The sequence below is a fragment of the Lipotes vexillifer genome, unplaced genomic scaffold (assembly GCF_000442215.2).
Source record: "Lipotes vexillifer unplaced genomic scaffold, Lipotes_vexillifer_v1.1 scaffold770, whole genome shotgun sequence".
Taxonomy (NCBI): Eukaryota; Metazoa; Chordata; class Mammalia; order Artiodactyla; family Lipotidae; genus Lipotes; species Lipotes vexillifer.
Genome location: NW_006798803.1, coordinates 30,141 through 43,759, shown reverse-complemented (window position 1 = coordinate 43,759; position 13,619 = coordinate 30,141). Strand labels below are relative to the sequence as shown.

Here is a 13,619-nt window from a genome sequence, read left to right as displayed (position 1 = left end):
GAGATGCAGGTCATATAAATAGCCTTACAGATAGCCTCTCCTAGAAACAGCCTTACTTAAAAACAGGAATTATTAAAAAATAAAATAATACCTCTATACTAACACAGAAGTCACTACAGAGTACATTTTCATAAGCTACCACTTAAAATTTAAATTAGAAAGTGTTAGAGGTGTTCAAAAAATGTTATATCACTATGAATTCAGGCTAACTAGGATAGCTGCATTGTGCCTCTTGGAAATTTTTGTTTCCACAAATTGTGCGTTATGATCACCTAGAGAACTTGGAAATGCAGATTACTGGGACAACCTAAATGTTAATGAGTACAAATCTCCGCAACTGAGATCCAGAAAACTGGATCTCAGCAGTCCCTCCCAGTGACTCTGAGACAGCTGCTGAGTGGACCACAGTGTGAGAAATATTGTCCTTGTCTGGACTGTCATTATTGCATGTACATAGAATGTGGTCATTTTACACGTTGTTACCAGCTTTTATGATGGACGAATGCTGTATGAAGATGATGAAGTTTAAATTGTTCAAAGTGTCATTTTCTATTTAAACACATGTCCAGAGTAAAGTGGCTTTGTCAGTATAACTCCATAGCTCTGATTACAGGTTTGAGGAGGCCAACTTACTTGCAAGCCAGAAATAAACTTTAATCTCATATGTCATTTGCTCAGCTTTACAGTAGGATAAAAAGGAGAGAGAGCAGATAAAGCGTCTTCATCTAAGTGCGAGGCCTTATAGCTTCTCAAGCACACAGGACTTTTAGTTCCCTCACCTACAGAGGGCATGAATGGCTTCCTAGTCTAAAGAAACAGATACAGTATCATAAGTAGCAACGATCCTTTCAGCTAGACAACGCAAATGCAGTCGTGGACCCAAAACCATGCTATCAGGTAATACAAAAGAAAAACCTGTGAGGTGGGACAGAGTTAAGTCACAGCCTTGCTCTCTATCCCCCGACACTTCCACTACCAGAAACCAGAAACCTCTGTAAAGGTGTTCCCCCTTACTGTCGCTCATACCCACGTGGTCTGTGCACTCATCCAGTGAACCAACCAGCCCTTCATGTCCTGGCCATCCTGTCTTTAGTAATAATGTTTTCATTGCTCCTTCCAATTTCTGTTTAAACCTCAGCTCTGTGAGCTGATGGGATGTGAGATGCCCTTACTATGTTGTGTTCTTCGGCCATTTTATACACTAGCCATTTGTAAATGTGTTCCTTTCTCCAAAGGGATCTATTCCAGGGGCCCAGACTGATATAAAAGTGCCTGTTCCAAGCCATTAATAGTATTTTCAGCTATGGCTTCTGTTACAGTGTAAACAAGCCCAATATGGACCATCTATTTCTGCTAAAATCCATTGAATCCTCCAAGAGGCTTGGGCAAAGACCCTAAGCATTCTATCTGCCAGCTGTGTGTTAGCTCTTGTCCTCGGGAGATTCAACCCAAAGGCAATTTTCAAGCAATTCTTTATCTTGTTAATATTCCAGACAAGCTCTGACCACATCAGTGGCTTCATTGGGCAGCAGAGGGACATGTTCTGTCCATTGCTGCACGGCCTGGACACCACCATGACTACATCAAAGACCAATCCAAGACATGTCCTTGGCGCTCTGTAGTCCCCTTCTGAGCTGGCAATTAGATGGGGACTACATGACCTAATTAATTCTACCCTGGGATTTCTATAAGGAATTTCATCTCCCACCTTGGAATGTTCCTTTTTTTCAAGAGGAAATTGTTTTTTCGTTTTTTTAATATAAAATTTATTTATTTATTTATTTTTGGCTGTGTTGGGTCTTGTTGCTGTGCATGGGCTTCCTCTAGTTATGGCGACCGGGGGCTATTCTTTGTTGCGGTGCACGGGCTTCTCCTTGCGGTGGCGTCTCTTGTTATGGAGCACGGGCTCTAGGCACACAGGTTTCAGTAGTTGTGGCATGCAGGCTCAGTAGTTGTGGTTTGCGGGCTCTAGAGCACAGGCTCAGAAGTTGTGGCACATGGGCATATTTGCTGCACAGCATGTGAGATCTTCCCCGGACCAGGGCTTGAACCCATGTCACTTGCATTGGCAGGCGGATTCTTAACCACTGCACCACCAGGGAAGCCCCCTTGGGATGTTCTTAACTGCCCAATTAAGGGCTCATTTGCCTGACCATAATGCAAGGCCACTGGCCAGGACCCAGGGGTCTCTGAATATCCAGATATAAAGCTATATAAAGCTATAGCTTTGAGATCAAGAACCGGTTCTTGTGATACTGCCACATTCACTGCTTCTCAAATCAGCCCATTGTGTAGACTTACCTACTCATTCCCCTGCAGGTACGCTGTGAGTCCTGACCATCCATATGAGAGTTTCCATTGGTGAACGAAGGGACCTGTTTTTCCTCAGCGGGAAGAGAAGCATGAGGTTCATACCACTCTGGGTAGCTTCCATCATGGGTCCATTGTCGAAAGGATACATTTTCATATGATGTACTTCACCCAAGTTACTCCTCTTAGCTTGTTCCTGAATATGTCATTTTCATTTTTATCAGGGAACTTGAATGGAGATGCCATTTTGACATCACGCATGACATGGTAGATATCTTAGACCTAAATAGAGTCTGGTACTCTTCAGATTCCTTTAGTCTAGGGACTGTCTCTACCGGAGCCCAAGAGAATGCCAGTAGCTGTCATTCAAATAGGTTAATCTGCTCAGGGCATTAGTTTTCTGGTATAGAATCCTAGCAACCACCTTAGGGTGCTATTATTGAGCTTTTCCCAGAAACTCCAGTCTGCATGTTTTAGTAGCAGATACCTCTACAGTTGATGACGTTTAAGGCCTCAGAGAGGCAGCTTGGGTTATTGCCTGCCTCAGATGTCTTACAGTTGGCCCTTGTTCCCCTTTTGAATTCAGTCTGTCTTGGGACTTCCCGGGCGGTCCAGTGGTTAAGACTTTGCCTTCCAATGCAGGGGGTGTGGGTTCGACCCCTGGTCAGGGAGTTAAGATCCCACATGTCTTGTGACCAAAAAAACCAAAACATAAAACAGAAGCAATGTTGTAACATTCAATTAAAACTTTAAAAATGGTCCACATCAAAAAAAAAAAAATCTTAAAAAAAAAATTCAGCCTGTCTTTCTGTCACTCTGTACACCATGACCAATAGAAAGCCAAAATGTATCTGCCAGATTTCAAATAGTGCTGCAAGCTGTTTTCCTCTTAGTGGGATCCAGGAGAATAGCAGTGTGTCCTTTCTTGTTTGTGAATTGTCTCTAGTGGTTTATCCAGGATATTTCCAGAAACTTCACTGATGGCACTGGGCTCTGACTCTTGGCTGCATCTAGTGTGAATCTTAAGCTTTACCTAGTCATGTGTGCTACTACACTTTCCAAACCTTGCCTGACTTTCTCCTCCAAGAGGAAAGTTCTCATTCATCATTAACCAACTTAGTCTGACAATGATTTGGACCAAACTGCTTCCAACCAGGTTGTGACACGTTGGGGAAGTCAGGTTTTCTTAAGGGACAAAGCGTAAGGTGACAGTTGGGTCTGCACCACATGAAGACTCACTGTGTTTGAGGTTTTTTGTGGTTTTTTTGCGGTACGTGGACCTCTCACTGTTGTGGCCTCTCCCGTTGTGGGGCACAGGCTCCGGACGCGCAGGCTCAGCGGCCATGGCTCATGGGACCAGCCGCTCCGTGGCATGTGGGATCCTCCCGGACCAGGGCACGAACCCGTGTACCCTGCATCGGCAGGCGGACTCTCAACCACTGCGCCACCAGAGAAGCCCTGTTTGAGGTTTTTTTAGATTGGGATTGAGAGGAAAGATGTAGCCAAGTGGACCAAAGCATACCAGCCTCCTTTGTCCTGAAACTCCTAAAGAGGTTTTCCCACGTCCACCTCGTGGAGGCAGTTGTAGGGACTTCCTTAGTGAACCCACGTAGTCAGCAGTCAGCCTTCCAGACCCGCTTATTTTTATCATAGTCCAATCAGGACTATTCCAGAGAAAGTTAACGAGGGGCTATAGCACCCCTGACGCCATCACGTCCTTAATCAGAGCTGAGTTTTCTTTACCTCCCTGGAATCTTGTGCTGTTCAATAGTTACTCCAGCGGAAGGTTTAGGCAATTCTAAGGGCTCCCATTTTAGTGCATCCAATTACAACTGGGCTAAGGAACAGCAGCCCAAGATTAGGCTCACGCCAGAAATGGCAAAGCCCCTTCATCCACGGTCACATACTTCCCAGTTATACATTTAGCCAGAGGTGATACCGCCTACTGGCTACGTCTTAGTCCCTTCTTTTCCTATCTGCAGTTTTCACTACAACCATGATACCTACGAACACAGCGTCACTCTGCCTCCTCTGCTCCACCAGCTTTTTAACATTGCTCTTAACTTCACCTTCTCGTTTCCCAGCAGTCTTACTTCTCATGGTGCACTGGCTTCCACAATCCCAAAGAGCTGTGTTCACCACCCCTGGCCATTCTCCATTAACCATGGCACACAGCCTGGGACCCCACTCAGAACTGGACAAGGAGACCCTGGCCTTCGTGGGCAGGCTTCTCTGTGTCTTCGCAGATGCAGTCAATTCAGCCACCGCGTCAGTACCTTTTGTTTGCATTCCCATTGGCACCACTAGATTAACTTCCGAGATGAAAGTGCCAGATTTAACAGGGTTCCTTAAGGGAAGCAGCTGCCGGAAGTAGAACAGATTTTCTTCCCCCCTCCCCCCCTCCCCACCGCTGGCGACAACGTGCCAGGAAATCTTTCATAGGAATCCTGTCAATTTTCGCTCTTTTCACTCAGTGTCTTGAAAGCCACCTAAAGAGAGCTGATAGAGTCTTCTCTGGCCAAGTTCTTTCTTCTGAATGGCCCAGATTTTTTTTTTCCTTCAGTGAAACCCAGCATGTCAGCTGCAAGAGTAAACGTGTCCATGAATTGTATATACTCTCCTGCCTTCCCCAAAAGAGAGCCACCTAGGAACCCAGGCCTGGGGGACTCCCCGAATCACTGTGTCTACCAGAGTTTAGGTCAGAGCATGTGGTTTGGGGAGGCTCATTTTGTTTTCTTTTTGCATTATTATTATTATTATTATTATTATTATTATTATTATTATTATTTTAATTACTGTATGGCCAGCCCAGGTTTGCTACATCCCTTAAGAGAGCTGCGTCTTCTTCAGGGCTGTTCCAGTACACAGCAGAAAGACAACAGGCCGCTTTCCTTCTCAGCATAGAGTCACATCACCCCAGGCTTCACCCACTCCAAAAGGGTCCTTGAATTTACGCCTGCCAGCAATTCCCAAACGGCAACATTGCAGCAAGTTAGGAGTTCGCATTCACATCAAATGTTGTTTTTCAGCTGCAGCATGCAGAAAAATTATCAGCTCTTAGGTCAATTAACCTAAAGATCCTGGCAAGTGTGAACCGCCCAGATATCTGCTGGTCCTTCTCGGCAAAGCGGCCCAGCTCCTATTTACTTTGTCCCGTTTGGTGTCTACTAGCCCCATGAGGCTGTTGAGCCCTAGAAATATGGAGTCTGAATTAAGGGGTGTTGTAAATGTAAAGTGCACACTGATTTCAAGGACTTAGTATGCAATATAGAACACAAAATTTCTCCTTTAATTTCTACTTGAGTCAACGTTTGAATAATATTTAGGACATAGTGAGTTAAGGAAAATATACTATTAAAATTAATTTTGCCTATTTCTTTTAATTTAAATGTAGCTAATGTAAAGTTTAGATTTAAAATTACACACATAGCTCAACATAGCTTTCGTTGGTGGTTCCCATTATATTTCCACTGGACAGGGCTGCACTGTAGTCACTTGTTTCAAGTGTCATTTGCCTGGGGTGGCAGAGGAGTGACATCAAGACAAAGTGCGGTGTCCCTCCAAGTCCCCACTGGACTTGTGCTTTCATCGTGAGCACAGGCTGCAAAGCTGCTTGATGTGCTTGCTCTGGTTTCTCTTTCCCCCAAGTGGTTTTAGCTGCACAAAGCTAATCAGTTAATAGGAGACAAAGCCGCTTTCTCCTCAGTTTTATGACCCTGTTTCCCTTCGGTTTTATCTCACTCATCATCCATCTGCCAGTTCAACAGGGCATATGTGTGTGTCATCCATATCCCAACAGTATGATTTATCCCCAGTATTTTCTGTGGAGCTTTTGCAACCTCAAACCCAGGGAGGGTCAGGGTCATGTTGTCATCAGAACTCCCTCCCAGAACCTTTGGCTGCATTGAGTCTGAAAGGATCTGAAAGCCAGGTCTCCTTCCGTCACCACCACTGTGGTTTTAGGTTCAAACTGTCAATCAGACCCTCCAGACACAATAGGCTTTAACCTAATATTCCGTTTACTTGGTCCTCTAGGAGCATGCGAGGCAGGTGACATGCCAGACACAGCATCTTCATTTCATGGGGAGGTCCAACAGCGACTCAAGAGCTTCTCCCCCCCCGGCCCCTCCAGCCTTCAGGCCACTGAACTGCTCCCCCAGGGCAGGTGCCACAGTAAAGGGAGAAAACTCCACATTCCTGTTTTCAAGGAAATCATGCTGGAAAAACTAGGTCTTTCTCTGCAGTTCTCAACAGCCAGGCCTGGTGTTACCCCTTTACTCACAGTTTGCTGGAAAGATCCAACTGAGAAAATATAGTTGTTAACTATGTATGTTAAATCTTAAATCTCAAATCTCTGTTTTGAGACAAGTGTGTATGTGGGAGGCTCTCTAAAAGTCTGAAAATATTCAATTCTCCAGAACAGATGGACAGTGGAGGAAGGTGGTTAAAATGTACAAACTTCCAGTTTTAAATAAATAAGTTCTAGGGACATAATGTACAACATGATGACTTGAGTTAGCACTGCTGTAAGATATATCATGTATGATATAGTGGAAAGTTGTGAAGAGAGTAGACCCTAAGAGTTCTCATCACAAGGAGAATTTTTTTTCTTTTCTTTTTATTGTATCTATACAAGACGATGGATGTTCACTAAACCTATTATGGTAATCATTTCACAATATGTGTAAGTCAAACCATCATGCTGTATATTTTAAACTTATACGGTGATGTATCAATTACTTCCCCATAAAGATAAAGACAATAAAAAGAAAACAGTTACTTAGCCTTAACATTTCCATGGTGGCTAAAAACATTGGCAGTATAAATGAACATCCCTATTAAAGACCACTAGAAAACCAATTTCCAATTTTTGTAAGATTGCAACAGTTACATGTAATTTGGATCATCAGCTTTTATTTTAGACTTGTTTCCTCAAAATTCAATTGCTTATACATCTTACAGTTGAGATATATTCCAGTAATTATATGTTTCTGTTTTTCAGGTATAATTGCCTTATTTCCTAATTCCCCAAAAAACTATTTCATACATTATTACATCAACTTTGATCATCTTCTCAATTTTAGAATCCATTTAAATTTCCATTTTTCGCTTTCATAGTTTGTAATATACTGTTCATTAGGCCTGTACTATCACAGACCTAAAATAAATTTTCAAGAGTTTGAGCCAATTAATTACTTTTAACTCTTATGTTACCATCACAGTACTTTCATAAAAATTGAGCTGTAACAACTTTTTAAGATGTCATCTTTTAAACATTGAATTTTAGTAGCAAAAATCCAATTAATTGGCAGTTATCTACAGTTACATTCTAAACAAATGCATTAAATTATTCATTAATGAATTTCATTATAAAGGATTAAATACCATATTTTCCTATCATGAACACATTTCATTTATCATTTTTTAAAATAAGTTTATTTTATTTTTGGCTGCGTTGGGTCTTCGTTGCTGTGCGCGGGCTTTTCTCCAGTTGTGGTGAGCAGGGGCCACTCTTCGTTGCTGTGCACGGGCTTCTCACTGCGGTGGCTTCTCTTGTTGCGGAGCACGGGCTCTAGGTGTGCGGGCTTCAGTAGTTGCAGCGGGCGGGCCCTAGAACGCAGGCTCAGTAGTTGTGGTGCATGGGCCCAGCTGCTCCACAGCATGTGGGATCTCCCCAGAGCAGGGCTAGAACCCGCGTCCCCTGCATTGGCAGGCGAACTCTCAACCACTACGCCACCAGGGAAGCCCTATCATGTTTTTATTAGGTAATTTTTTCTTTAAATTTTGTTTTTTTCATATATATACATGGAGAATTCTCTTCAATTTGCAACATTTTAGAGAAAAATAACAATACTTTTAGGACCATGGTAAGTTATAATTTTCTTTAACATGAAACTTCTGCCCGATTTCCTTCATAATCTCAACAAAACCAATGTGCCTTAAAAGTAATAGTATATGAACTAGAATATCTGGCCATCTGATAGTATGCCAAATGGGTTAGTATAAAACATCAAGTGAGAATAACAATAACCAAGCAGTGTTGTCCATCTAGATTGTATTTCCCAATGAAGTAACATGAAATTGTAGGAAACAGGCATTAAAGTGTTTGCCTCCATGAAAAAGAAAAATTCAAACTATGATCATGGTATTTTCCCTTTGACATCATATATGTACACATTTAAACACATGATGTGAAAAAAATCTAGTACATGAACATATATAATATAATATCCAAATAGATTTTTTTCTTGCTCAATTTATTTAGATATTCTAGCAATATGTAGACAATACCAGAATATTTAATTTTTCCATTGAAACATAACACTTGAGTGTTTCATTGAATGAACACGTCTGTGTGATGCAGCAGGATAAATCAATAAAACTTGAATAGGAAAGAAAAGCAACTCACCTTTATATGCTTTACCTTTTCATTATAATAATGTTATCATTTATCATGATAAAGCTTAAGTTATGGTTCTGAAATGCCTGTTATACATGCCCTATTCCATGACTAAAGTGCTTTCTTTTTTCTTTTTTTTAACATCTTTATTGGAATATAATTGCTTTACAATGGTGTGTTAGTTTCTGTTTTATAACAAAGTGAATCAGCTATACATATACATATGTTCCCATATCTCTTCCCTCTTGCGTCTCCCTCCCTCCCACCCTCCCTATCCCACCCCTCTAGGTGGTCACAAAGCACTGAGCTGATCTCCCTGTGCTATGCGGCTGCTTCCCACTAGCTATCTATTTTACGTTTGGTAGTGTATATATGTCCATGCCACTCTCTCACTTTGTCCCAGCTTATCCATCCCCCTCCCCTGTCCTCAAGTCCATTCTCTAGTAGGTCTCTGCCTTTATTCCCGACTTGCCTCCAAGTTCTTCATGACCTGTTTTTTTTCTTAGATTCCATATATATGTGTTAGCATACAGTATTTGTTTTTCTCTTTCTGACTTACTTCACTCTGTATGACAGACTCTAGGTCCATCCACCTCACTACAAATAACTCAATTTCATTTCTTTTTATGGCTGAGTAATATTCCATTGTATATATGTGCCACATCTTCTTTATCCATTCATCTGTCGATGGACACTTAGGTTGCTTCCATGTCCTGGCTATTGTAAATAGTGCTGCAATGAACATTTTGGTACATGACTCTTTTTGAATTATGGTTTTCTCAGGGTTAAAGTGTTTTCTAATGTTTTTCTTATGACAGGATGATGAGGTAAGGGAAAGCCGATTCAGTTTCACAGCCTATGGAATGGGACCATGTCTGCAAACAAAAGACGGTGTGACTCCAAAGGGCCCAAACCATCCTGTCCAGGTAATGCCAAAGAGCCTGGATGAAATGAGGAAGGTCTTCATTGACCGGGCCAAGAAGATTGACACCATCTCCCGAGCCTGCTTCCCATTAGCCTTTTTGATTTTTAATATTTTCTACTGGGTTATCTATAAAATTCTTAGGCATGAGGATATTCATCAGCAACAAGATTAAGTCTCTGGGGGTGTGCAAGTGTGCAAACTGTCAACTCAGAAGGAAGGTTTTTTGCCATAGGGCTGTGTGTGTGTGTGTGTGTGTGTGTGTGTGTGTGTGTGGTGTACAAATGATGACCATTTGTCATATGTGGCATATGGAAAGGTATTATTATGATTTGCTATGCAAAGTCATGAGGCAGTTGAGTACTTTAATGGATACAAAATATATATATTATAGGGATTCTATTTCATATTAATTTAAGATTATCTGTTTTTTCACAGTAAATCGTACAAGTGGAAGTATTACTGTCAATGTGTTTGTATCTAATATATCACATAACTGTACATGTGAAAACTACTTTGGAATTCTTTGATTTTTAATTCAATATTAAATATCACAAAAGTAAAATTTGCACAGAAAACTTTGGAAAAGGAAAAAGGGGAAACGTTGAAGATAAAAAATCAGTAGTTTGAGGCTTTAAAATATTTTCTTATACTGTAGATACAAAATAGAAAAATAATCAGATAATTCAGTGGGAAACTCACTCAATAATGATAGAAGATTGTACATACACATGCTACAGAACCAATTTAGGGAATAAAAAATTTAAATTAGAAGATTAAAATTAAAAACTTTGTTGTTTAGATACTAAATTTAGTTGTTTAAAATATTAAATTTCCCTCTTTGGAAATTTTTTTAATGGCCTAAGCGATCATATTACATACAAAATCTACTTTTCATAACTTTATATCTCTATGAATGAATGTAGGTATACTGAAAACATTATTGTTTTTAAAAAGTGTTATAGCTGTGTATTTTTAATTTTTTAAATAATTTTAATTATTGCCAAACACTGAAAAATTCAAGCCAGCATCTTTGTTTTGTTAGATTTTTAATAGTTGCTTAATTGTCTGTAAGTAATTATGTTTACTGTTTTGATGTAATTGAATAAAGTTCAGTAAGACTTTTATATTTTAGCTTAGAATGAGACTTTAAAATTCAATGGGATTATAGTATTTACATTTTGATAAAAATGAATTTAACTGAAAACAAATATGGATTTAGAAAGATTTTTTCATAAGAACAGTTTTCCCATCAAAGTTATATGGGTTCCAACTCCTAGCTCCAAATGTAAAGATGGAAGATTTTAATTCTAAATTATATAAATAAGTCATTTCTACAAAGTGAGGATTGATTATTTTATATTTCTGAATTAATGATTTCAATATATAAGCCATCCACTAGATGTGAATAATTCTAAATAAAATTTTTACTTAAAATTTATCAGCATCCCCATGGAATTATTTCAACTACAATGGGGCATTAACTCATTTCGTGCAGTGTAATTAAGTGCAAATATATGACAGAGTTCTAGGTTAAATTGAACCAGACTCTGATTCTTTTCCAGTTCTGCCACTTTTGCATTATTTTTGTCATTAATGTTGTATTTTTAAAAAGCTCTAGAATGCTTTTTAGAAATGTTTAATTACTGGTCAGACTCACTACATGGAAACTCATACCAGACTACTGACAGAGAAAGTTTTAACCATTAAGAAAACGATTAACTCAGATTTAAGAGGGAAAAAAAAGCCAGTTCTTGAAATAGATGGTACCAGTTACTGCCCTTTAACCATTATCAAACTAAAAGTAAGAACTGCCATTTAAAGCTAAAATGTCTCAATGTTATTGAACTTTGGTCTATCTAATTGTATTTTTTTTAGTAACTTTAAAAAATAATGTATGTTTAGCAATTTTTGCTAGTAAAAGACCAAATTACCCTCCTTTATAAGTAATTTAAAACTATTAAGGAAAGAAAAATGTTTGGCATTAAATGCAAATGCCACAACCAAAAGAAGTTATTGCTATTATATGTACTTTACTTATTTTGAGGACTGTTCACCCCAGAGTTAAACATGTCCTTCTTCATTGGGGATTGTATGAACCAAAACCATGAAAATATATTCTTGTTCTCAAGATAGATTAGACCAGGATATGCTGTTGGTGTTCTCTGAGGGTAAAGCTAGTTGGTTTGAATTAATGATAAACTACATTGTCTCAATGTGTCTCTGAAATACTTGAATACATTTTTCTGTACTTCACACATCTTATTTTTAAAGTTCTTCATCATTGCTTAAGTTAAGTGAATTATGCCCAAAGCAAACACAAATACAATGGACCTACGCTCCCAAAGAAATTCATGGACATCACTTGTTTTCATATTTGAGAATATTAAAAATGTCTCTTTTTAAAGCCCGAAACTTGGAATATAAAGATACTAGCCACACAACAACTTTTTCAGCAGGGGCGTTGGTATGGTAGAAATCTCCCTAACTCAAAAGGATTACACTTTGCTTAGGTATATATAGTTGTCTCACTACACTAAGAAAATACATTGACATTTCACTCATATGGCAACAGTGACATTGCAAATATAGCTGAATTCAAAATGTTTAAAGGAATCTGTCCCCTCTAATGAGCTCTCATAGACCCTTTAAAATGGGAAAACGACATTATAATTAACATCCCAAGATGGTATTTGCCTAAATAAGCCGTGTGTCAAACCCTAATATTTCAAACTAAACCAGCCAGAAATCTGTTAACGACGAGAAAATTAAAATGTGTGCATGTACCCTGAGTGCCCACACATAAGCTGGAATTCTAGTATGGATATTCTGAAGCATTTTGAAATAGTCACATTAGAAAGTTTGTAATTTTTCTACATGCCGTTTACTTCACTTTTTTTATAATTATGTATCTCAACCATTGACATCTATGGTTCCATATCAATTTTTAGGAAACCTTGTACCTTAGTATATATGTGCCATCCTTCTCTTTCTTTCCCAACTATTAGAACTGGAGTTCAATTACAGTGAGGACCTAGAACTTTCTTTACTATTTAAGAGATTCCAGAAAGTTACTGTAGAAGCAAGAAAGCCAAGGGTCTTTAAAACTTCTCCATACTTTCTGGATGTTTCTGCATAACAGTGACTCACCTGGAGAGCCCATCCAACTCCCAGTTGCTGTATTTAAGGGACCGTTATGACTACTTATCTTATCCTACAGTCAACTCCTATTCTATGGCTATATTCTAACAATTTTTACTTTAATTTTGATTTATAAATGCTTTAAATCTGTATACCCCTAAAATATAGATACATACACTGGGTTTATAAATTCCCAGGATCTTATGGAAGATACTGGAAATTTTAGGGAAAAATGCGAAAAAATAAGCCCACATGTTTTATAGACGAGAGCAAGATGCTGAGTACTTCAGCACTCAGTGCGACTTAAGTGGTTATAATTTTAAGAGACTAATACGTGTATCCTCCATACTATACATTCCCTTTTCTGAATGTCTTTCATCCCATTTTAAAAATATACTTTTCTATTCTTATCATGATATACCTCACCTGCTAGTCACTTTGGAAGCCTGAATGTTACACGGGCAGCTAAATTGTTCTTTCATCGATAAAGTACACATTCCATGAAATGGACCAGAGGAAATATGGGACTTGCCAATATTAAACATAGAAAATACTCTCAATATTAAAAGTAGGAAGCTGGCAATACTGACATCCACAGGTGTCCCCTGACAGCCACTTAGAGCCCTCTCAGAATGAAACTCAGAAGGAATATAAGCCACAGTTCTTAGACCAATCAATCATTAACAATCTTTGAGGTCATGTGTCCGACTCTAAAATAGATTTCACAGACCTTGAAATATAGACAATAGAAAAAGCTCTCAAAATTTACGGGGGTATACCATCTGTGTTTCTCAGCTAGTTGATGCTGACCTAGTAAAGAAAAGCAGACCACTCCTAGGACAGCAC

At 39.1% G+C, this 13,619-nt stretch overlaps 1 protein-coding gene across 1 annotated transcript in view; it reads left to right on the top strand.

Annotated features, from left to right (window-relative positions):
* The window catches only part of LOC103090211 (glycine receptor subunit alpha-3), a 164,206-nt gene extending 154,399 nt beyond the window's left edge, over positions 1 to 9,807 (top strand). Inside the window, 1 exon segment of the mRNA XM_007471116.1 lies at positions 9,529 to 9,807. Within this exon segment, the coding sequence (XP_007471178.1) occupies positions 9,529 to 9,807 (279 nt within the window).
* The last annotated feature ends 3,812 nt before the right edge of the window (positions 9,808 to 13,619 follow it).